The sequence below is a fragment of the Henckelia pumila genome, chromosome 1 (assembly GCF_033568475.1).
Source record: "Henckelia pumila isolate YLH828 chromosome 1, ASM3356847v2, whole genome shotgun sequence".
Lineage (NCBI taxonomy): Eukaryota > Viridiplantae > Streptophyta > Magnoliopsida > Lamiales > Gesneriaceae > Henckelia > Henckelia pumila.
This window is the reverse complement of record NC_133120.1, coordinates 100409797-100432911: the sequence shown is the minus strand read 5'-3', so window position 1 is coordinate 100432911 and position 23115 is coordinate 100409797. Positions and strand designations below refer to the sequence as shown.

The window sequence follows — 23115 nt, the reverse complement described above, 5'->3', positions numbered from 1 at the left end:
TGTCTCTAACTTATCAAAATGTTGTCATAGATCTACATTTTTTTTTAAAAAAAAAAACGAATTTTAGACATAACTACAACTTTTTTTTTTATTTTTTTCCCAGATTTTTATCATTTTATGTCTTAATGTTGAAATGAAGTCAGACACATGATCAGCTCAATATTTTTCAGTTCAATGACACATATTGCTCTAATAAATTAATTTTTCTTAGATGAATAAATTTAAACTAAAAAGCAAGAAAACATAAATTTATAAGATTATTAAAAGAAACTTTGACAAATTAAAAAAGGAAAACGTAAATATGTCAATTTTGAAGGGTAACTTGACTATTTTGTCAATTGTCCCCCACCTTTTGTCCCACTTATTTAAAATATGCTAATATATTATATCGATGAAAGAAATAATAACAATAAATAATAATAATAAATAATAAAATATGCCAGAATTGTACAAATTATTTTTTTAATATAATAATCACATTGATATCATAAAAATCAAATTCAAGGGCAGAATTGTCAAATAAAAGTCATCCAAGGGCATCTGCTTTAATTTTTGTTCCTTTCCTTCATTTTCTTTCTGGTATATATCATCTACCTTTGAGATGTTGCCTGAAAACAATTCAAACGCGCGGTGATTTATTACAGTGAAAATCTTGGGAAAATCCAATTAACTCTTGCGAACTCCTAATGGGAAAGGATTAGTTTCTGTTTGATGCATAATTTTTACCTCTCCTACTAAAATGCCAAACGAACCGCCTCGTACAAAGTACATTTCTTACCCCAAACCAGAAGCTGAGTATCAAGAAATCCTTCAAAACCCAGATTTTTTCTTGCAAAAGCTCAAGGCTTTTCACGTTTTTTATGTTACCAAATTCAGGTAATTGGGCTCCCAGTTTTGTTATTTGCGATTAAGTAATCAGTTGGTTGTTGGGGCGTGTTTTCTTCTCATACTTTTTTGTTGGTTTCCCGATTTATAAATTAAAGTTCTTGAATGTTCTGGCATGAGAAGACTGATGGTTTTAGTTGAATTAAAGCTTGTTTTTTGGAAAAAAAATGCCTAATTTCCTTTGAGAAGGACAAGCTCATCCTGGGTCGCCCTGGATTCTGGCCTCTGGTTGTTGTCTCATTTGCGAATGCATGTTGCTCGGACGCTCCTAGAATTTCTGAATATACTGGTTTCCATGGTATTTTAGTGTTGATGGTTGTCGTTGATTGAGTTTGAAACTTGTCAGTTTTATTGGTTTCCGATTTTGTCATGTTTGTGAAGTTTCTATTAATGAGCGCTCATGGCCAGACTGACTGCACAGACTTTTTTTATTTTTTTTTTATCGTCATGGTAAATATTTCAGTTGGTATTAAAGGTCACTAAATTTCTTGGTAAAAAAAAAGGTAGTTGAATGTATCAAACAATTGTAAGTTTTGAGGGGAGATCTACTGATTTTGCTTAAGATTTTTTTCATTGGTCGGAATAATTTGTATGCATCTGAAGTTCTGAACTGTTTACTTCATTGGCCAAATGTGGCTCCTTCTCACTGTAATTTGTTTGAAAGTTGATTCATAAGCTATTTTCTTCAGATGACTTAGTTGAGCAGAAGTTCGGAATCACCTGTTGTTTAGTTTATATCAACTATGCTATGATCATCTCTAGCATTTGTGTTGAAGCTCTTGGGTCTTGTCATTCTGCCTTGTGGACTTGGTTGACAGACCTTTTTTCAACATTACCATAGTTGGTCCTTGCATCTATTATTAGTTATGATATTATCATACTTTTGCTATGAAAACATAAGATATGCTAGTTCTTGAACAAAAATCTGAACGGATGGTTTAGTGAAGATCAGTTTTTTTCATACCACATTGTTCCTGTTCAATTGTGTCTCTTGGATAAGGAAAGCCAAAATGGATGAATAACAGCCTACAGCTGTTGATTAGACTTTAGGTTTGTTGCATAGGTATTTGGTCATGAAATGATTGTGCAAATGGTGTCGAGTTATGTAATCATACTTCTTGGTTTATTAGTTTGTGCCTTAGCCCCCTCTTTTCCTGATGAATAATTTACTCCACCCCTCATATGAACTTGGGAGAATATTATAGACATATTTATCAAACATATCTATATTTATTCTTTTGCTGTTAGGGTCCCTACAATAGGAGGAAATCAGTTAGATTTACATCAGCTTTTTGTGGAGGTAACCTCTCGAGGTGGCATTGAAAAGGTACGCTTTCTTCTCCTTTTTTTCCTTCGAATTAGTGTTTACTACCCTGTACTTGAGCCTTCACTTTTCCAGTAACTAGTTTGAAGTGTTTATTATATTTGGTTACTTATAACATAAGTATCGTGTTGTACAGAAAATACTAGTGATAGTTTTTTTTTTCTCAATAATGAACATAAAACAACCTTGTAATGTTTCATTTAGGTAGTGTTTGGGAGAGCTTCTAGGAAGCACTTCTCAGCTTTTCCTTAACAAAATTTCACGAAATTTCAAAATTTTGTAAAGGAAAAACTGAGAAGTGCTTCCTAAAAACTCTCCCAAACACTATCTTAGTTTGTCCTACAAAGATGATTTTTGAAATTCGAAACAGTTGTGAAACATGAGATAGGGAAAGGGAAAATTAAAACATGGCTTGTGGAAGATGGATATTAGATTCTGTTTGTGATTTACAGTTAATTTTTTCCAGTGTAAGGCCAAATCAACCTAAATAGGTTGGAAATCTCTCATCTTGTATGCTTATTTATCTCAAAATTGTCAAAAGGAAAAGGCAGTACCTTTCTCTGGGTCTGACTGAATGTCTTGTGCTGTTTCATGATCGTTCTCATTGATGCTTTTGTCTCTTCATTTTCTTGTGAATTGTCAACATCTAACAGCTAAAATGCTACAGGTGTTGAGAGATCGTAGATGGAAGGAAGTAACTGGAGCCTTCAAGTTCCCATCTTCTATTACTAGTGCATCGTTTGTGTTGAGAAAATATTATCTGTCGCTGCTCTATCATTTTGAGCAGGTTTATTACTTCCGAAAAGAAGAACCTTCCATCACTGAAGCTGGTAGCTTAACCACCTCACTTTGATTTATGTACACAAGTAATATTAATTTTTTATGTGGTGGCGAACTACTAATTTTTCTTTCTGTTAATTATTCAAGAGAGTTCAAATGGAAGTGGATCACCATTGCCATATGGTGTTGATGGTGTTGCATATGATCAATTTTCGGGTGAGGGTGTTGCTATAACTTTATGTGTGGCTTTTTTTGCATTGTTTTTGTGGTCACAAATGATGTATTTTACTGTTATTTTTTTAATAAGTTATTCAACATGTTTGTGTTTGTTACTGTTGAATTTTGAAATACTACAAATATAATGAAGAAAACAAGCAATGCAACAAAACATCTATGTGGTTTGGTACTTGTATCCACAACACAATGTTTCGTGAGCTGAAAATCTAGTAGTATCTTTGTTTAGATACGTTGTCACTTTTTTATATTGGTGGAAAGAGACTTTTAGATAAATATGATAGGAAATCTTTCTTAAAACTTGCAACCAAAAATCTTATCAAATGATCACCGTGATCTAATAAGATTCTAGAAAATACTTTCTGATCTCTAACATTTGAGCTAATATAATATGCAGAGAGTCCTGAACTGGAGGATGGCATGTTAGTCAATGGAACAATTGATGGGAAATTTGATGACGGATATTTAGTTTCAGTTCATTTGGGATCTGAGGAATTGAAAGGAGTCCTTTACCACACTGCTGTGGCACCTACCATGTCCCTGAGTATTAGCTCTTCTGTTCACCCGGCTCACCATTCACGGAAAAAGCATAATCACCAAGTAAGGGCTCCAGGTCAGCCTAAGCGAAACAGAAGTGGCTATACTTTCTTTTTCGAGGAGCAGTATCGTCGGCTTCAACCACTATACCAAGGACAAGAAAGAAGCATCAGCAAAAAAATTGGTCAGTTATGGAGCAGACTTTCTGAGACTGAAAAACAGGTATAGTATACATTTTAGGATGTTTTAAGGCTGTATTGTCTATCCCTCAATCTAAATGGCCTCGTTTAGTTGCTTTGTGTAGACCCTAAGTTAGGAATAGCTTGTTTTAAAAGGTTCCACATTTACTGAAATGTAGAGGGACCCTTGTGGTTCTAGCATACCAGACCCCTGCACGTTTCTGATACAAACTTACCAAATCCCACATTAGTTATACGAGGAAAGTGTGATGCTTTAGCATTTTGGTCCAATTTGCTAAAAGATCAAGAATCTATATTGTTTTGGGCTACAGCGGAATTTATATGTTTGCATCTAAAACGTTTTATTTATTTTTTGGGGGCCATTGTTGCTTTTGTGGGTAAATTAAATCAATATTACCCGAGCTTAGGCTTAAATGCTATCTGTTAATCTCCTATATTATACATCATCACTTCCTCCCCCCGACTCAAATGAAAAATTGTATTAAATTATGATAATGTCCGAACACAAGTTTATGACGAGGACACGAAAGTAAAACTCTAGTTTCAACTCAAGCTCTGTATTGATGGTGTGCAGGTATATCAAGACATGGGACGGAGAGACAAGGAAAGATACCAAGCTGAAATGCTGGATTACAAATCATCCCACCATCTTCAATTTCCTCAATAGGCTTGCGTTTGTTTCTTGAGCTGTTGAAAGATATCACCTTTTTTTCCCATCAAACCGTGTTAACGCTATCTTATTATCATCGGTCATTGGGTTTTCTTTGCCTTTTTTCGCGGTTTGTAGCAAGGATGACTGAAAAAAGTTCCCATTTCCGAGAGAACAAAACTGGCAGGGGCTTGAGGAGGTGGCTAGGAAGATGATAATTTTGTAAGGTATCTCCAAAACTGTTGGTTTTATACAATTTTTTCGATATTCTCCAGCTTGACTTAAAACTCGAATCAATATTTTTACAAGCTTGCCAGCACGTACACATTCGTTGTGCTCACGAGTTCCTTGGAATGCTGCCAGTGTTCTCCATGCACTCTGGGAAAAAAAATTATTGATCGATAAAGATACGACGACACTAGAATAATTGATCTATAATATATATATTTGGGTTCCAACTCGAACAACATACAACATACTGATATATTATCGTAATTATCACTTTAATTGTGTATGCCCAGAACTTTGTTGAAGGCTATATATAGCTTGCATAAAAGTCATAGCGGACTTCACACTTCAACTTTTGATGCCTATTGTTACCACAATCTTCCATGTGTTTGTAAAAATATTATATTGTATCGTTGTAGCAACATATCATAGTATATGTATAGAAATTAAAAATCTACGGCTGAACCAATAATAATACATACATGCATGCATCAATATGTGCGTCAACAATTATCCATATGCTCGGGGGAGAAATACAATTTCTTTGTAATTAGCACTTTATTTCTTTTATTATTTGCTCATGTTATCGGTTAAGAGTTGAGACTTGGCGGTCCACTAATTGTACTTTCTTTTATTTCCAATTTTAATCATGCTTAGTCAAAGTGTTGATGCGAAAGCCGAAAAATTATAACGTGACACCGGAAAGAAAGCGACACTGGATGTTGTTGACAAATGTTATGACTAAATTAGAAAAATAAATGCAAATTATTGACTGATAATGTGATAAAAAAAAAAAAATGAAAAGCGCACAAACTAGAATAAGAAAATAAATGCAAATTTCCCATTTGCATGTAACTTATATAAAGATCTTTTAGAGCAAGCTGAATGACTTATTTTAGTGTGATGACTTGTTTAATTGTACCTTGGGGCCTATCCAAGCGAGTGAAAACAGTTCCGTAATCGTGATTAAGCTGTCGAAATTCACCAATTGAACTACTAAAGGGGTAAAGAAAAGTTATTGCTTAATATTATCTCAGAATCCACATTTATCATACGCCTTCAATTTTTCAGTTGATGAAAATGATTATTAATGGGGAGGGTTGAAAAAAAGAGAAGAAAGAATTCACGAAAATTGGGCAGACACATTACACCGATCCAGAACTTGCTTCTTGCTCTTCCTTCTTCTTCTTCATGTACAGTTTCTCTTTAGTCCCCTCGTTTTTCTTCATTTCTTGATCAGGGTTAATTCGCATAAATTATTCTCTTTTCATTTCATGAACTCCAACGATGAAAGATCACATGCATGATAGGATTTTTTGTTTTTATTTTTCCCATTGTTCCACTTAAGTCTTGATCAGGGTTTTGCTTGTTTTTTGTGGTATCTTTATCATCCATGCATTCTTGAAAGTTTTAGTTATATGTGTTTGATTTCGTCCATTTTCGACGTTACCTACTGTTTTCAGTCTACTATTTTCTAGTCGTTGCAAATCTCCTCCAATCACTCTTGTAATTTGCCACCTTCAGATTTGGATGATCAAGAAGTAGATGATGATGAATCAAACTCGACGACAGAGAATAGTTGCGAGGAATATTCTGACAAGATTCATAAGGCAGGTGTTGGAGTGAATTTGGAAGTAGAAATAAGAACAGGGGCGGATCAAAAGGTAGGTATCTTGCGCCAGAGCATTAAGAATTACTCTTCTTTTTCTGTTCTTGAGTTTCCAGAACTTGATGATCAAAAGTACTTGTTGAAGGGATGGTCTGTGAAGGGCCGGCGAGGCCAAGGGTCCAAGCTCACAGCAACCACCTCAGAGGATCATGGAGTTTATGGCTCGGATGTTGACCCTCATGTGAAGCTAGCTCGGCAGCTCGTAAAGCGCATGGAAAGCAATGATGAATCTGAGCCTGCAAGCCGCATTTCCAATCATGCTAAAACTCTTGACACTAATCCAATATACAAATCAGGACATGGAAAGAGTACCGATGGACATTCAGTTGAAGCAAGAACCAATCTGATGACTCTTGTAGACGCAGCCACCAAACTGGCCAGTGAATCAGACAGCAAAAGTAACTCCCAAGGGGTGATTATCAAGAAGAAGAATCAAATGGGAATTATATAAAGCCATCAGATTCAGGTGACACCCAAGCATCCCAAGCACGTTCAAGATTTAGGTGGCGAGCCTCGCTGTAAGACGTACAAGTGCGGCCTTTGTGGGGCAAGTCCTTCTCAATTCTCCAAGCATTGGGTGGTCATTATATACGCCACCACAGAAAAATCAAGGATTAGCGACGGAGAAATCCTTCATCGATAATCCTGATTAGAGACTGATATATAAGTACTGCTAATGTAGTTGAATGATGAGAGCCAAGTAAGAGACTGACAAGTGCTAATATAGTTGGATACTTGGATTATATCACATGAGTGTTGATAAGTCTGCTACTTATAATTCTTTGATATGGTTTAGATACAGTCTGCTACTGATTCGAATAAGTATTTTTCTGATGGTTCAGCAACTTGAAATTTAACTTTGGGCCCTTACATTGTAAAAACATATTATGATCTTTGGAACATTTAAATCTATCCTTGAAAATAATAGAAGTTATTAGTTTATAGCCCTTGGTGCAAAGTCAAATTTTCTATGCTGGTGTGTTTCAAAGGCATCATCTCTTGTTCATGGTTTCTATTACATTGATATTAGTTCCTGTCTATTGATGGCATTTCTGATTATGCACTTGATTTTATGATCCCTGAAAATGAAAATGTCCACCGTATATTCTTTTTATTTATCATTTATTATATGTGTTCATATCTAAAAAAATAAAATAAAATAGTTCTTGCATCTTTACGGAAAAAAATATTTAATTTTTGAATTTGCACGTAAAATGAGATTATATTCTCCAACAACCAGTCACTGGAAAACGTCTATGATCCATTATTTTACGTTCATTTTTTTAGTAGTTCAAGCTCCATTTGTATATATACTTATACAATGTTCTTATAAAATCATTTTTCACTAAAAAAATTATAAAACACTCCAAAAGTTGTTTTAAGAGTAAATATGAGTTTGAACAATTATTTATGAAAATATCTTTCAAGTTAAAAAGTAATGTGTTATGATTTTCATGTAATATATTCTAATTTTTCATCATTGTTTTAAATTATAAAAACCTCAAAATACACGTCAATTAGGCTTTAAGAATTATACATGGAGGACACTCTTTTTAAAAATATTTTTCAAAAACGTTTTAAAAAATTGTCAAAAACATATTTTAAATTTTTTCACTGGCAAATCAATAAAAAAAATTTAAAAACATTCAACCGAATTTGGGAATGGAAAAATAGCTAGAATATTCGAGTTGTGCAATTATAAGAATGCTACAGAAGTAGCTATCATGCAACATTAAACCCCTGCAAAAAGGGCAAGACTCCAATTTTTATTTTTCCCAAGAAAAATGGAAATAAAAGAAGAAACTAAACAAAGACACTTGTCAACATAAAAGGGAGATTTTCTCCTCAAATCTAAGTGGGGACATCATAGACATAACATGGTAATAACTGGAACATAAAGACTCCTATGATAACTACGAATAAAACAAGCTGCATGAAGAAGCATAAGGTGTACTTAAGAATACCACATTGCAGTGTCAGTGTGTCGTTGGCGCTTGCAATGTCCTTGCAGCAGTTTTCTAACTTTTCAGCTTCTTTTTTAATCATATTAGCCTTGTTCTCGGTATCTTGAAGCTTTTCCCGCATTTGAGATTGCTCGTTATCCACAGCTTTCAGGTGTCCTAATATTATATTTTGGTCTACAACATCAACTCCCAACCTTCGGCCGGTTCTTGAGAATACCAGATACTCAACTTCAGCTTCAATCTTTTGTTTAAAGAGAGACTCGACTTCGCCTTCGTCATGTTGTGACCGCTCCAACGTTGCTTGTTGGAGTTTTTGGCTGACATCCTCAAACTCTGGAAGTAAGTTACGAACTGGATCATCATTTGAAGCATCATAGTTGATTTCCCTAAACTTTAGGACCTCTGTAAACATAGGATGATTGATCAGCCATAATGGTTTTAAATGGAAAATGAAAATAATCAGAGTAAAAAAAACAAGCAGACGAAATTCCCAATCCCTTAGCATTAACACAACACGGAAATAACATTCATTCTCCTTTTACATAGCAACTTGAAAGATACAAGAGATATCTGACACCAAACACAGATTTTTCTTAATCATTATTTTACATTAAATCCAACCATTAGAGGATATGACTGGTGCAATAGAGAATGAGGATATAATTTTATCCTGCAATAGTAATTGATTTTCAAGCTCGAATTACGTTCGTAAAATTTAAAATTTTCAGCATGAAACATAACAAAAACAGTGGCATTGGTACATCCTTGAAATGCCCCAAGAACACTTCACATAGAATTGTAGAAACTTTGTGGTTGATGGAGCAGGACGAAGATCAAGAATATATCATAACCCCTAAAAGCCATTCGTGATGATATAAATGCTGTATGTAGGAAGATTAAGAAAAATCCACCAAAAAAACCGGACTCATGGTCATAATATTACACTGCAAAATGATTCGTATTCTGAAAACACCGCACTTGCAGAAATTAAAAGATAGATCATGCAAAAGAAAAAAAAAAAAGAAGCAAACTGACCTTTTTCAAGGGCTTCTTGCACTGATTGTAGTGCAAAAATAGATTCGACGATGGAATCATGATTCTCACTTCCATCTTCTTTACACCCCCTAGATGAGTCAACAACTACATCATCATTTGATTTGCCACTGTATCTTACTTCATAATGTCCCTCGGAACCCCCGGGAAGTTCATCATTAAATACCCTTCCCCTGCCATAAAATTTATCACCATTTTCTCCATCAGAAGCACCAGCCCTTTCACTTGGCTTTCCATTGCTTGTGGGGTAAGCTCCCTGAATGAACAAGACATTACAGCTTCGTGAGTCAGATTCCACGCTGGAATGAGAATTTTCCTTCTCGATTTTGACTCGTTCCCCTCTAGCCTTCTTACCGGTCTCAACCTGATTCTTTACTTTTAGACCCTGCTGCATCGAGCGCATCAAATTCCTCCCACTTGAACTCCCCAAACTGCACCTATCTTGTGCAAATCCCACAATCCCAGAAGTCATATACCGACTCTTTCGACCACTTGCTGCAGTGGAAGACTTGCTACTGCGATCCTCACTATTCTCCGAATCTGTTCCAGCAGCAAAAGATGGTTCTGAATCACCAAGCAATGCAAAACCATCCAAACTTGTAACCATTTTCCCAGCATCAACACTACCATCCCCATTTTTATCGGCGTCCCTTCTAATTCTTTTCCATTTCTTCAGCCCAACCCCCTTCCTTGTCATTGAAGGAGTCGGAGACACTTCGTGCTTCGTTTCCAAAGGCCGCAGATTTACCGAGCCCAAAATATCACTTCCATTTCCTTCGATCACATAAGAAGGATCATCTTCCACTGCACAATACGCATTATTCTTGGATCCATCATGAACCTCTGTCATTTTGAAAGCAGAAACATTTGTAATCGAGTCATTATCTTCCACTGATTCATGTAACGAACACTCGCTCCCCAAACCCATTTACCTTCCGATCGCGGGTTCTATCCTATAAATATAGTAAAACCCAACTTCGACGGTCCTGATCAAGATCGAAATCAAGCAACACGTGATTCATTATCGATTAACTACTCCACACTTTACAACTCAATGAACTAAAAAGAAATGCAGGAGGGAGATAAATTCAAAGTGAGATTCATCGTATATACTGATAAGCGTACCTTTCAGGGTTGGACAACACAAATGAACGGACAAGAATTTGAAAAGTGCTTGAATCCATTGGAGCTTCGAAGCCCTAAATTCACCTTGGTAATAAAGCGGCCGGGGTATCAAACCTTCCATATTTTGTTTTTGTGTAAAAAACAATTCAAGATTATCATTTTTTAAATTATTTAAAAGTAATTTATTTTTAAATTAGTAATAAAATACTAGTGTATAGGAGTTGTATAATATTTTTTACTTAATTTGATTTATATTTTTTTGAGGAAATAATTTGATTTATAATATATTTCCTTTCAAATATATATATATATATATATATATATATATGAAACTTTGATTTTTTTTTTTTAAAAAAATACTCATGTTATTAATCTATTACACAATGATAATTTGAAAATCTGGAAAAAAAAATCTTGAAAAGTTTTAGATATACTTTGGAATTCTAATCGAAAAGTTTAATGTGTTTAACTTTTATATATATATATATATATGATATATCTCAATAAAGTGATCTCCTTGGATGAGCTGAAGAAAATCCTCCAAATAAGAGATGAACTGATGCTGACCTGAAACCACTAACAAAAATGTTAAGGGGGGCCGGAAGGTGTTCCGGCGTATCCCCTCCGACGCTCAAGTCAGATGCTAGGATAACGAAAATATAGAGAGTGGTGTGTGCCCACGAGTGAAGAATTAGGATCCAAATAATGAAAATGAACCTGGTATTTATAGGAGAGAGCTCCGGATTTAGCGCCTACCTTCCTTATCAAGAATCCGCGATTTCCGGGATCACAATCCCGAATATTTAGGCTGAGATCTCGCCCGAATCTTATCTGACAAAGGAAATAACAAACACTTAATCTGAGCTGAACTGTCATCATGAGGACGCTATACTACCTGGGGTCATATGGAAAAGGGATGAGTGATCTATTGCTGAACCCCTGAACTCAACCCGAGCACTGATCCTAACATCTTAGCTAGCTCATCAAGGTTGTCCAACCCCTCTACTGAGCTAACTCCCTACTGACATCGGGGCTGAGATGAATTTCAGAGCTCCCAACCTAAGATGGAGATGATGGTGGAGGAGTTTGAAGGAGGTCCTGAGCTCCCGAGCTGAGCTCCCGAGCTCCCGAGCTGAGCTCCCGAGCTGAGCTCCCGAGCCGAACTGGATGATGGTGTGGAGGAGCTTGACTGAGCTCCCGAGCTCCAGAGCTCCCGAGTTGGGTGATGGTGGTGGAGGAGCTTGACGGATCTCCCGAGCCGACCTCCTGGACCATCCTGTCTATCTAAGGATTGATCTTTACCTTAGGGTCGCCTTTGAGCTGAGGTGATTTCCTCATCGGGGTATCACAAGTCCCTCCCATAAAATTCGAATTGAAGTCAAAGACTCGAAATTCGTTTTTATGTTGAGATGACCCTAAGTGGATGCCGAGCTAAGGTGCCTCACCGAGCCCAGCTGTCATTCTGGCAAGTACTATGTAACGGTAATTTTTTGAATTCTACTCGATCTGAGCCGTCCACCTGTCCCAAGATCAACGACCTGGATTGATCCGAACTTTCTATAAATAGGCCTCACTGTAAAAATTTCATTTTTACTTTCTCCGTCTCTTGTTTTTGTGAATTCTCTCTTGGATTCCTTTCTTTTTCCGAGCTCCTTTGCTTTTCTTCCCTTCTCAAAGTTTCCGAGCTCCCTAAGTAAGTAAACACTCCTCATGGCTACTTCTTCCCGAGCTTATTCTGGAAGCTCAGACGAAGTATTTGCTGAGGTGGATCGATTTGATTCCCTCACTCTTACTGCAGGAGAGCCTACAGGCCAGGATCCTGCTTTCGCATCATCCCCTGCTCAGGATGATGACCTGGGCTACGACCCTAAAGCCCCTGTGGTGCCGTGGTATGAGCAATACCCCTCCGAGCTGGATGCTTCGGATGAGGACAAGATAAGAGCTCTATCCCACGCCCCTAAAAATTACGAGTTTGTCATTCCTGACCCCACAGACCGAGCTAACCACCCTCCTCCAGGATTTTATACTTTTTATTTAGATCAGCTGGAGGCAGGTCTTAGATTTCCCCTCCCCTTACTTTTCCAATAGCTCAGCCGATATTATGAGCTTCACCTAGGACAGTTCACCCCCAACTCCTTCCGAACTCTTTGTAGTTTTGTAGTTCTTTTTAGGACTCTGGGCTTTGAAGTTAACTGTTTTACCATTTGTAACTTCCTGCTGCCCAAACGTTCTGAGGAGGGCCCCTTTTATTTTTCCTGCCGACCCAACTGTAAATTTTTTAAGGGTTCTCCCAGCTCCAATAAAAATTGGAAAAATGCCTTCTTTTTTGTATGTCCCTCCGACGATTGGGACATATGTTCTGCTTGGAGGGATGTTCTCCCCCTCCTACCTGTTCCCACCCCGGGCTTTTGTCAAGGGGAATTGTTTACTGGAGCCCAAAGGGCTATAGGGGGAAGGTGCTTTGATGTCTCTGCCCTTTTGGCAGAGGACCTGCTCTGCCACCATGGGCTCAGCTCGGCAGATGTTTCCGTTCGAGGAAACTTAGGTACGGCCCTTCCCCCGCCCGTGCTCCGCTTTACTAATATTATGCTATCTCATTTCTTTTCCTGACCTTCCCTATGTCTCGTGCAGAAAAAAGGGTTATGGACTCAGCCATGAGGAGAATGTTGGAGAAGAAGAAAACAACTGCCCCATCAGGGAGCCGAGCTGCAGGGAGCTCAGCCAAATCTAAAGCCCCTTCACCACGGGCCACTAGCAAGCCTGAGCCTTCTGCCACCCCGTCCAAAGGCTCCAAAAGGCGGGCACCGTCAAGCCCTCACCCGGAGGTAGTGGAGCTAGACTCCGGGAAGTCTTCTATTCCGGAGGTGGCGCCCCTTCGTCAGTTCAGGGCGGAGAAGCCTCAGACTCCCGTGGTCCGGTGCAGGACCAATTTCTTCGAAATTTACCACGATGCCCTGCGCATTGTGGGGGTCGGGCCTACTCCCACGGCTGGGTCAGTCCTCCGGGATATGATTTCCCAGGCTGATGCCGATTATGTGAAAAGCCTTGGATAGGCTGAGCTGATGCAACGTTCTAACACTGCCTCAGCTGAGGTAACCTTCCTTTGTTCAGTACTTTATGTTCTTCTTTTGCATTCTCTTTTAATTGTTCTTTTCCTTTCCTAGGATGCTGTCCTGAACGCCGAGATGTCCCTCCGAGCTTCCATGACTCGAAAGCAACTTTCTAAGGATGCCCGAGGTTATGAAGCTCATTTTGCTGAGCTTAGCCAGTTAGCGGAGGACGCAAAGCTTGGTTATGAGAAGGAGGTATCCAATCTCCGAGCCCAGATGGAGGAAATGAGGATGGGCTTCCAAACTGAGCGGCTGAAGCATCAAAGTGACCTCCGGGTTTCCGAGGTGCAGAAGGAGAATCTTCGGGGCGAACTCAAGGGGTCCCATGATCAACTTGCTCAGGCCCTTCAAGAACTGGAAGATTCCCGAGCTGAGCTTTCCAAGGGAGCTGAAGGCTTCAAGGAGGCATTCTTGAAGTCTGATGAGTATATGGACGAGGTGGCTGCTCAAGCCTATGGTTATCTGGCCAAAGGGTTCGACGGCTGCACTCAGCAGTTCAGGGCGGCAGGCTATCCTCCTAAAGGGACCCCTGTGGACTTCCTGGACCTAGACGGGTTTGCCCTCTCCCTTACCTCAGCAGAGGCAGCAAAAGAGGATGGGGGCACAGATGAACAGGGTGAGGATGAGGGCGAGGGAGAGAATGAGAGTTAATTTAGGGTTTTTGGAGATGTAAACATTTAAATTTTTGTCAGATTATGCAAACTCAGTTCTATTATTATTCTTTTAGGTTATCACAATTTGAGTTGCGATTACTAACACCTTAAAATGAGCTGAGCCGAGCCCCCTGGAGGGATGCAAAATTAACACTTAAAAATAAACGAACACCCAAAAGGCGTTGAGCTGAGCTTACCTCTAGGTGGCCGAGCTGATCTCCTTAAGGGGAGGTAAAATAACCACTTAAAAATAAAACAACACCCGAAAGGCATTGAGATGAGCTGATCTCTAGGTAGCCGAGCAGAATTCCCTAAGATGGCCGAGCTCCTGAAAGGGAGGCAAGATAAATACTTAAAAATTAACTAACTCCCGAAGGTGAGCTGAGCTGAGCTCCTGAAGGGCGGCAAAATAGATGCTTAAAAATTAACTAACTCCCGAAGGTGAGCTGAGCTGATCTCCTGAAGGGAGGCAAAATAGATGCTTAAAAATTAACTAACTCCCGAAGGTGAGCTGAGATGAGCTCCTGAAGGGAGGCAAAATAGATGCTTAAAAATTAACTAACTCCCGAAGGTGAGCTGAGCTGAGCTCTTGAAGGGAGGCAAAATAGATGCTTAAAAATTAACTAACTCCCGAAGGTGAGCTGAGCTGAGCTCCTGAAGGGAGGCAAAATAGATGCTTAAAAATTAACTAACTCCCGAAGGTGAGCTGAGCTGAGCTCCTGAAGAGCGGCAAAATAGATGTTTAAAAATTAACTAACTCCCGAAGGTGAGCTGAGCTGAGCTCCTGAAGGGAGGCAAAATAGATGCTTAAAAATTAACTAACTCCCGAAGGTTAGCTGAGCTCTTGAAGGGAGGCAAAATAGATGCTTAAAAATTAACTAACTCCCGAAGGTGAGCTGAGCTGAGCTCCTGAAGGGAGGCAAAATAGATGCTTAAAAATTAACTAAATCCCGAAGGTGAGCTGAGCTGATCTCCTGAAGGGAGGCAAAATAGATGCTTAAAAATTAACTAACTCCCGAAGGTGAGCTGAGCTGAGCTCTTGAAGAGCGGCAAAATAGATGTTTAAAAATTAACTAATACCCAAAAATGTCGAGCTAAGCTGAGCTCCCTGGAGAGAGCACAGTACGGATTTACAAATAAACTAACATTCGGAGGCGCTGAACAGAGCTGAGCTCCTTAAGGGGAGCAAAGTACTTGTTTAAAAATAAACTAACACCCGGAGGCGTTGAACAGAGCTGAGCTCCCTAAGAGGAGCAAAGCACTTGTCTTAAAATAAACTAACATCCGGAGGTGTTGAACAGAGCTAAGCTCCCTAAGAGGAGCAAAGTACTTGTTTTAAAAATAAACTAACATTCGGAGGCGCTGAACAGAGCTGAGCTCCTTAAGGGGAGCAAAGCACTTGTTTAAAAATAAACTAACACCCGGAGGCGTTGAACAGAGCTGAGCTCCCTAAGAGGAGCAAAGCACTTGTCTTAAAATAAACTAACACCCGGAGGCGTTGAACAGAGCTGAGCTCCCTAAGAGGAGCAAAGTACTTGTTTTAAAAATAAACTAACACCCGGAATTCGAGCTGATCTGTAGGAGCCGAGCTGATCTGCCGGAGCCGAGCTGAGCCTCTGGAACCAAACTTCCGACCTGACCTAAAATGTGTTCTCAGATTGCCTAAATGGACTCCCGAGCTCCCAGCCAATATTCCTGGACCGCCAGCTCATCTACATGAGACCACTATGAAGTGACCCGTAACTGAACTGCGCCCGAAAATCAGGGTCGAGGTGACTAGACTAAGGCAAAGGGCTGAACCAAAGTCAGGGGCCTAAGAGGCGTGACTAAGGTGATGAGCTGAACCCAAGTCAGGGGCTCAAGGAGCGTGACTAAGGTGATGAGCCGAACCCAAGTCAGGGGCCTAAGATGCGTGACTAAGGTGATGAGCTGAACCCAAGTCAGGGGCTCAAGGAGCGTGACTAAGGTGATGAGCCGAACCCAAGTCAGGGGCCTAAGAGGCGTGACTAAGGTGATGAGCTGAACCCAAGTCAGGGGCTCAAGGAGCGTGACTAAGGTGATGAGCTAAACCAAAGTCAGGGGCTTAAGAAGCGTGACTAAGGTGATGAGCTGAACCCAAGTCAGGGGCTCAAGGAGCGTGACTAAGGTGATGAGCTAAACCAAAGTCAGGGGCTTAAGAAGCGTGACTAAGGTGATGAGCTGAACCAAAGTCAGGGGCTTAAGAAGCGTGACTAAGGTGATGAGCTGAACCCAAGTCAGGGGCTCAAGGAGCGTGACTAAGGTGATGAGCTAAACCAAAGTCAGGGGCTTAAGAAGCGTGACTAAGGTGATGAGCTGAACCAAAGTCAGGGGCTTAAGAAGCGTGACTAAGGAGATGAGCTGAACCAAAGTCAGGGGCTTAAGAAGCGTGACTAAGGTGATGAGCTGAACCAAAGTCAGGGGCTTAAGAAGCGTGACTAAGGTGATGAGCTGAACCCAAGTCAGGGGCTCAAGGAGCGTGACTAAGGTGATGAGTTGAACCCAAGTCAGGGGCTTAAGAAGCGTGACTAAGGTGATGAGCTGAGGCACATTTACATCAATATTTCTGAAAAAATAACTGCTTATAGATAAACGTAGAAAGTAGCTTGCACAAATTACAACTTAAAGGAAAATTTAACTTGCAACATTTAAGAATAATATTTGCGTAAATTGTAAGCGCTCCAAGGTCTCTTCAACATCTTTCCTTTTGAATCCTCCAAGTAGTAAGCATCCGAACTGAGCCTCATCACCACCTTGTATGGTCCTTCCCATTTAGGGTCGAGCTTCCCTACAGCCACCTCCTGAACTTTTCTCAGCACCAAATCTCCTACCTGGAAATCCTTCCTGCGCACGCGACGATTATAGGACCGAGCTATCCTGTTCTTGAATGCCTCCATCCTGATAGCAGCAGCTTCTCTCTTTTCACCCAAAAAGTCTAAGTCTTCCCTCCTCCTCTTTCCATTTTCTTCATCATAGAAAATGATCCGGGCCGACTCCTCTCCAATTTCTACTGGCAGGACGGCCTCATTTCCGTACACCATACTAAATGGAGTCTCTCCAGTTCCAATTCTTGGTGTGGTACGATATGACCATAACACACTAGGGAGCTCTTCCACCCAATTTCCCTGGGCTTGGCCCAAACGCGTCTTCAAGCTTTGCACCAAAGACCTATTAGTCACCTTCACCTGACCATTACTCTGAGGATAATGGACAGATGTGAAGTGTTGCTGAATTTTCATTCCTTTACACCAAGCTTGCACTCGAGCCCCTTGAAACTGCCTCCCATTGTCAGATATGAGCTTACGTGGTACTCCAAATCTGCACACAATATTCTTCCACAGAAATTTCAAGACTTCCCCTTCAGTAATTCGAGCTAAAGCCTCTGCCTCAACCCATTTAGAGAAGTAATCAATGGCAACCAACAAGAATTTCTTTTGAGCTGGGGCTGGAGGGAAAGGACCCATAATATCAATTCCCCATTGATCGAAAGGACATGCTGCTACTATCCCTTTCATTAACGCTGCTGGTTGGTGCTGAAGTTTACTATGTCTTTGACAACTATCACAAGAAGTCACCAAAGTTATGGCATCTTTCAGAATAGTGGGCCAAAAATATCCTGCCAAGAGAACCTTACGGGTTAGAGAATAAGACCCTAAATGATTACCACAACACCCCTCATGTATCTCCTTTAGGACATAATGAGCTTCCTTGGGGCCTAAACACTTGAGAAGAGGTCCTGCAAATGACCTCTTATAAAGAACTCCCTCCATCATCACAAAGCGGAGACTCCTCTGTTTCAACCGATATGCCTTCTTCGGATCCTTTGGTAACTCACCCTTCTCTATGTAATCCAAGAGCTCCTTTCTCCAGTCACTCTCTTCCTGAGCTAATGGTGCGAGCTCAGTAGAGGGTGTCAATTCCACTTGCACAACAACTTCCCTGGTCTTCCAGCTATGAAGTGAGCTAGCCATCTTGGCGAGATAATATGCTTTTTCCCTCGGGATTTGTTCAAACAATACCTCATCAAAGAAACCCTTAGATTCCTCTATCGTCCTCATATATTCCTTCAGCTTTTCATTTTTGACTTCATACGTTCCATTCACCTGCTGGGTGAAAGAGTAGGTGCCCGGTGAGCCAACTTGTGGCTAAGGGCTTTGATGACTCTTTGTATAAACAATCTTTTGTTTAATATAATTTACACTTTTATTAATGGCAATGACTTTATCTTTCTTCATATTGTTATATTGTGATATACTATTGTTGTTTTGATAAAGACCTTGAATATACTATAGTGTATGTAAGATGTGGTAGAACATGGGGATGTCTATCATGAAACACATCTTATAGTCACTGTATATTCTAAACTGTTCCTAGTCAATTGAGCCGTCCGATAATAAGGATAAGGATCGCTCGAGTTTGAGACTAGCATTTGCGATGCAGAGTACCACGTTTCATTGGTAAGGAACATAGAGATGTTCGAAGCATGCAAATGGATATTCATACGATGAATGATCGAACTACCCTATCCGGACTTTCCAAGTGGTTATCACTTATCGAGTGGATAAAGTCCGCGGTTTTGGTTGTACACCATTAGTCCTTACTACTTGAAACATCATTGAGACTCTATATGCTAGTACTGTGCTTTGACTTGTTTACCGACTCTATTGGGGTCATCAGGTGTCGGGATTGGGTACAGTTACAACACATATAGGAGTCGATGCTTTGTTGTCAAGGATTCACCACATACTTGCGAGTGTGGATATCCTATGCGATCTGAGGAGATATTAGTGTGACGAATCTCTGGCCAGAGTACATGATGTGTTTTAAGAAATGGTTTCTTAGTAACACATGCGATGTCACTATTTGATCTTCAAGATGTATTGCATAGTTATCGAATCTCGAACGACTCTCGATATACCAATGGTTGTTGATTCGATCGGGATATTTGGATGAAAGGACCGTACTGTACGCTAACCAAAATCTATTGGTTCTTGCAGGCACTATCAGTGATACCTAGGGAATCATGGGGCGATGTTGCTAGGCGCTCTTACCATGATTCGATGGGCAAGTCGGAAATTGTTGTTCCGAGTCACAAGGAGTTGTGAGCCCACGGCTAGCTGTATCCCTGAACCATTGAGGGTCACACAGAGTAATGGATTTTTAATCCCCGTTGAGATAGTTAAATTTAAAGAGTTAAATTTAATGAACAAAGAAGTTGGACTTCTTATTTAAGAGTAGAGGAGTAAGATTTCCTAAAATGACATAGGGATGGGCATTTTTGGAAATCACTGAATTCGGATTCAGAAAAATTTATCTTGACTTTAAAAGGTGCAGAAATGGTTTCTATGCACATTGGTGAAATCGGTTTATCAATCGGAGTCATGATGAATTTTATATTAATTTCTGAACATGCGGGCTTTGCTTGATGGGCTTGAACTTATGACTAATGGGCCCTAAGCTGTTAGCGGCCTACATTATAAATAAGTTATTGCAGTACAGAAATTACACACAACAGGTCACAATTTTCGAAAACCTAGTTATTTTCTCTCTAAAGTGGCCGACACCCTCCCTCTCTACTCGGGAAAATCCAGCCTGTGAATTTTGAATTACAGTCTGGTTTAACGGATCAAATTCGTTAATTCTCTTCGTAGAAACTTCTGATAGATTTTCTAGTGCAATCTATCAGAGGGATTAATTATCCGTTCGTGGACCTGATTGAAGAACAGTTCGTCCATCAGTTCCAGGGATATACAACAAGAGCAGAGCAATCTGTTGGTGTCCATAATCTCGATTCGAGATTGGAGGTAAAAATTTATAATTGTTATTTAATTTTTACACACACAATTTAATCGTTAAGTTTTGATACCCATTATGGAATCGTTCCATATAAAATTTTTAAACTTTCGCTGCACCGGGTATCAATTCTGATTGATCTGATCTCCGCGTTCTCCAACACTGGGCTACTAACTGTGAATCAGAGTAGAGGTGCACCCGAGCTGCCCCAGCTTGCTTAGCTGCTCGGAGGCCAATCAACACAGCATACTCTGCTTCGTTATTAGAAGCTCGAAAATCCAACCTAACTGCCAATCTGATCTCATCTCCACGAGGGGAGATCAAAAACACCCCCACCCCACATCCTTCACTATTAGAAGAGCCGTCAACGTATACTTTCCACAAATCCTCTGCTTCCATATGTCTCGTTTCGGCAAGGAAATCAGCTAACGCCTGGGCCTTAACGGCCGTCCTTGGTTCATACTGGATATCATACTCACTGAGCTCCGTAGTCCACTTTACCAACCTTCCCGAAATATCAACTCGAGTTAATATCCTCCCAATATGGCTGTTGGTTAGCACCACAATAGGATGTGATAGAAAGTAAGGTTTGAGCTTCCTTGCTGTCATAACCAAGGCTAATGCTAACTTTTCCACCTCTGAATACCGAAGTTCTGCACCCTTAAGGGCATGTGAGAAAAAATAGATAGGGTGTTGAGCTGTTCTCTCCTGCCTAATAAGTACTGAGCTAACGGCCCCTTCCCAAGCTGATAAGTAGATGTACAATGGTTCACCAGGAATTGCCTTAGCCAACACAGGGAGCTCAACTAAGTAACTTTTTAAGTCATCAAATGTCTTCCCGCATTCATCATCCCATTCAAACTTGTTGGTTTTGCGAAGCACCTTGAAGAAAGGTAAGCTTCTATGGGCTGATCTTGATATAAATCGAGACAAGGCTGCAATCCTTCCTGCCAACCTTTGAACTTCTTGCAAGTTACGGGGAGCAAACATGGATCGAATAGCCTGCACCTTCTCAGGATTGGCCTCTATGCCCCTCTCAGTAACCATATACCCCAAAAACTTACCTCCCCTGACTCCGAATACACACTTCTCCGGATTAAGCTTCACCTGATAAGCCCTCAAAGTCGAGAAAGTCTCCTCTAGGTCGGCCAGCAACCCCACATTATCCTGAGACTTTACCAGAATATCATCTACATAAACTTCCACATTTCTGCCAATTTGGGAGGCAAACACTCTGTCCATGAGTCTTTGATAAGTGGCCCCTGCATTCTTCAAACCAAAAGGCATCACTCTGTAACAAAAAGTTCCATGAGAGGTGGTGAAACTTACTTTGTCCTGATCTTCCTCCACCAGAGGAATTTGATGATACCCTTGATATGGATCCATGAAGCATAAGTACTGATGACCTGCCGTTGAATCAACCAATTGATCAATTCGAGGCAGGGGATAGCAATCCTTTGGGCATGCCTTATTTAGGTCCCTGAAATCAACACACATCCTCCACTTGCCTGAACTCTTAGGGACAAGGACCACATTGGATAACCAGGTAGGGAATTGCACTTCCCTAATGTGTCCTGCCTTAAGAAGTTCCTCTACCTCTTTTTTAATGACCTTATCCTTGTCTGGACCAAAGTGTCTCTTCTTCTGTTTTATCGGTCTTACTCCCGCAAGAATATTTAATCGATGAACCATAATTTCTGCACTGACCCCTGTGAGCTCCGATATAGACCAAGCAAAAACATCTTTGTTCTTCTTTAAGCAACCAACCAAATTTTGCTTCACTAATGGGCTCAGATCAGCAGCTAATTTGACAATCTGAGCTCCCGGGATTAATTCTACCTTCTCATGACCTTCTTCGGACATCAGAAGCACCTTCTGTCCGTGCGCCTTCAATGTTCGACCTATTGAAACCATTCCTACCTCCCTCTTCTTCTTTTTCTTTGAATCAATCCTTACCTCATTCACATAGCATAACCGAGCTGCTTTCTGATCACCCCGAACAACCCCCACTTCTCTTCCACTTGGGAACTTCAACTTCTGATGATAGGTAGATGCCACGGCTCGGAAATCACTCAGGGCAGGGCGCCCCAATATTCCATTGAAAGAGGATGGTGCTTCCATCACGGTGAAGCAAGCCATTTTGGTTACTCTCTGCTCTTTACTCCCAAGGGACAAGGGGAGCACTATCTGTCCCAATGGTTGCAGAGCATGACCCGTGAACCCATACAACTCTGTGGTGATTGGATCCAATTCAAATCCTTCCAATTTCATTTGGTCCAGAGTTTCTTTAAAGATAATGTTTACTGAGCTCCCAGTATCCACAAAGATACGAGCCACGTCATAATTGGCTATGGTCAAGGTGACCAGTAGGGGATCATTATGAGGTTAGCACCACATCCTTTAAATCTTCCCTTCCAAAACTGATGTTCGGGTCAGTGGGACTGCTGAGCTGAGAACTTACCTCAAAATTTTCCAACCTACGCCCGTGAGCTTTGCGAGCCCTTCCCGAATCTCCATCCGTACTACCCCCGGAGATCATATGGATAACACCCCGATTGGGATGATTTGCAATCTGCTGCACCCTATCTCCTTGACCGTTTGGAGGAGCTCTTCCCTGATGATCACCTTGATTCTCTCTATCTTCATTCCTTTGATTCCTCCATTGGGGAGCTCGGCCTTGGCGAGGAGGATTTGCTCTTCGAGTCAGCTCAGCTCTGATTCGAGGGTCATCATACATGATCCTTTGAACCTCCTCACCTAGCCTCTGACAATCATTGGTGATATGCCCATACTCCTGATGAAAATCGCAAAACTTGTCAGATGGCGGTAACCGCGGGCCTTTCTCAGCATTGCGGGGCCTCACAAGTGCTCGCCTATCCTCACATACTTGCAT

General features: G+C 40.4%; 2 protein-coding genes across 6 annotated transcripts; one reads left to right on the top strand and one right to left on the bottom strand.

Moving 5' to 3' along the window:
* Nucleotides 1-596: 596 nt before the first annotated feature.
* On the top strand, nucleotides 597-7394 carry LOC140874392 (high mobility group B protein 10). 5 transcript variants are annotated; one of them, XM_073277679.1, is made up of 9 exons: nucleotides 597-876; nucleotides 2134-2212; nucleotides 2877-3039; nucleotides 3137-3205; nucleotides 3621-3982; nucleotides 4535-4633; nucleotides 4748-4836; nucleotides 6362-6501; nucleotides 6592-7394. In XM_073277679.1, exons 1-6 carry the CDS (start codon nucleotides 740-742, stop codon nucleotides 4625-4627), a joined length of 903 nt encoding a protein of 300 aa, XP_073133780.1. In that variant the 5' UTR covers nucleotides 597-739; the 3' UTR covers nucleotides 4628-4633; nucleotides 4748-4836; nucleotides 6362-6501; nucleotides 6592-7394. The 5 variants fall into 5 exon arrangements, with proteins under 5 accessions (XP_073133780.1, XP_073133777.1, XP_073133781.1 ...); XM_073277676.1 differs by having other exon boundaries at nucleotides 4535-4836; XM_073277680.1 differs by lacking the exons at nucleotides 6362-6501; nucleotides 6592-7394 and adding an exon at nucleotides 4919-5294.
* Nucleotides 7395-8224: 830 nt separating this feature from the next.
* Nucleotides 8225-12360, bottom strand: LOC140870675 (WPP domain-interacting protein 2-like). Its single transcript, XM_073273067.1, has 4 exons — nucleotides 12168-12360; nucleotides 10649-10762; nucleotides 9506-10366; nucleotides 8225-8872 (listed from the first exon to the last, which is right to left on the bottom strand). The coding sequence occupies exons 1-4, from the start codon at nucleotides 12358-12360 to the stop codon at nucleotides 8358-8360; spliced, it is 1683 nt and encodes a 560-aa protein (XP_073129168.1). The 3' UTR covers nucleotides 8225-8357.
* Nucleotides 12361-23115: the final 10755 nt, after the last annotated feature.

Excerpts from the sequence above, each read along its gene's own strand:
- LOC140874392 (XM_073277679.1), top strand. The coding sequence starts at position 740 with ATGCCAAACGAACCGCCTCGTACAAAGTACATTTCTTACCCCAAACCA. Across the intron at positions 3,040-3,136 it reads ACCTTCCATCACTGAAGCTG|AGAGTTCAAATGGAAGTGGA; the intron begins GTAGCTTAACCA and ends TAATTATTCAAG. Across the intron at positions 3,206-3,620 it reads TGCATATGATCAATTTTCGG|AGAGTCCTGAACTGGAGGAT; the intron begins GTGAGGGTGTTG and ends TATAATATGCAG.
- LOC140870675 (XM_073273067.1), bottom strand. The coding sequence starts at position 12,360 with ATGAGGAGTGTTTACTTACTTAGGGAGCTCGGAAACTTTGAGAAGGGA. Across the intron at positions 10,763-12,167 it reads GGTCGTTGATCTTGGGACAG|GTTTGATACCCCGGCCGCTT; the intron begins GTGGACGGCTCA and ends AAAATATGGAAG. Across the intron at positions 10,367-10,648 it reads GTGTTGTCCAACCCTGAAAG|AGGTTCATGATGGATCCAAG; the intron begins GTACGCTTATCA and ends TCAAAATGACAG.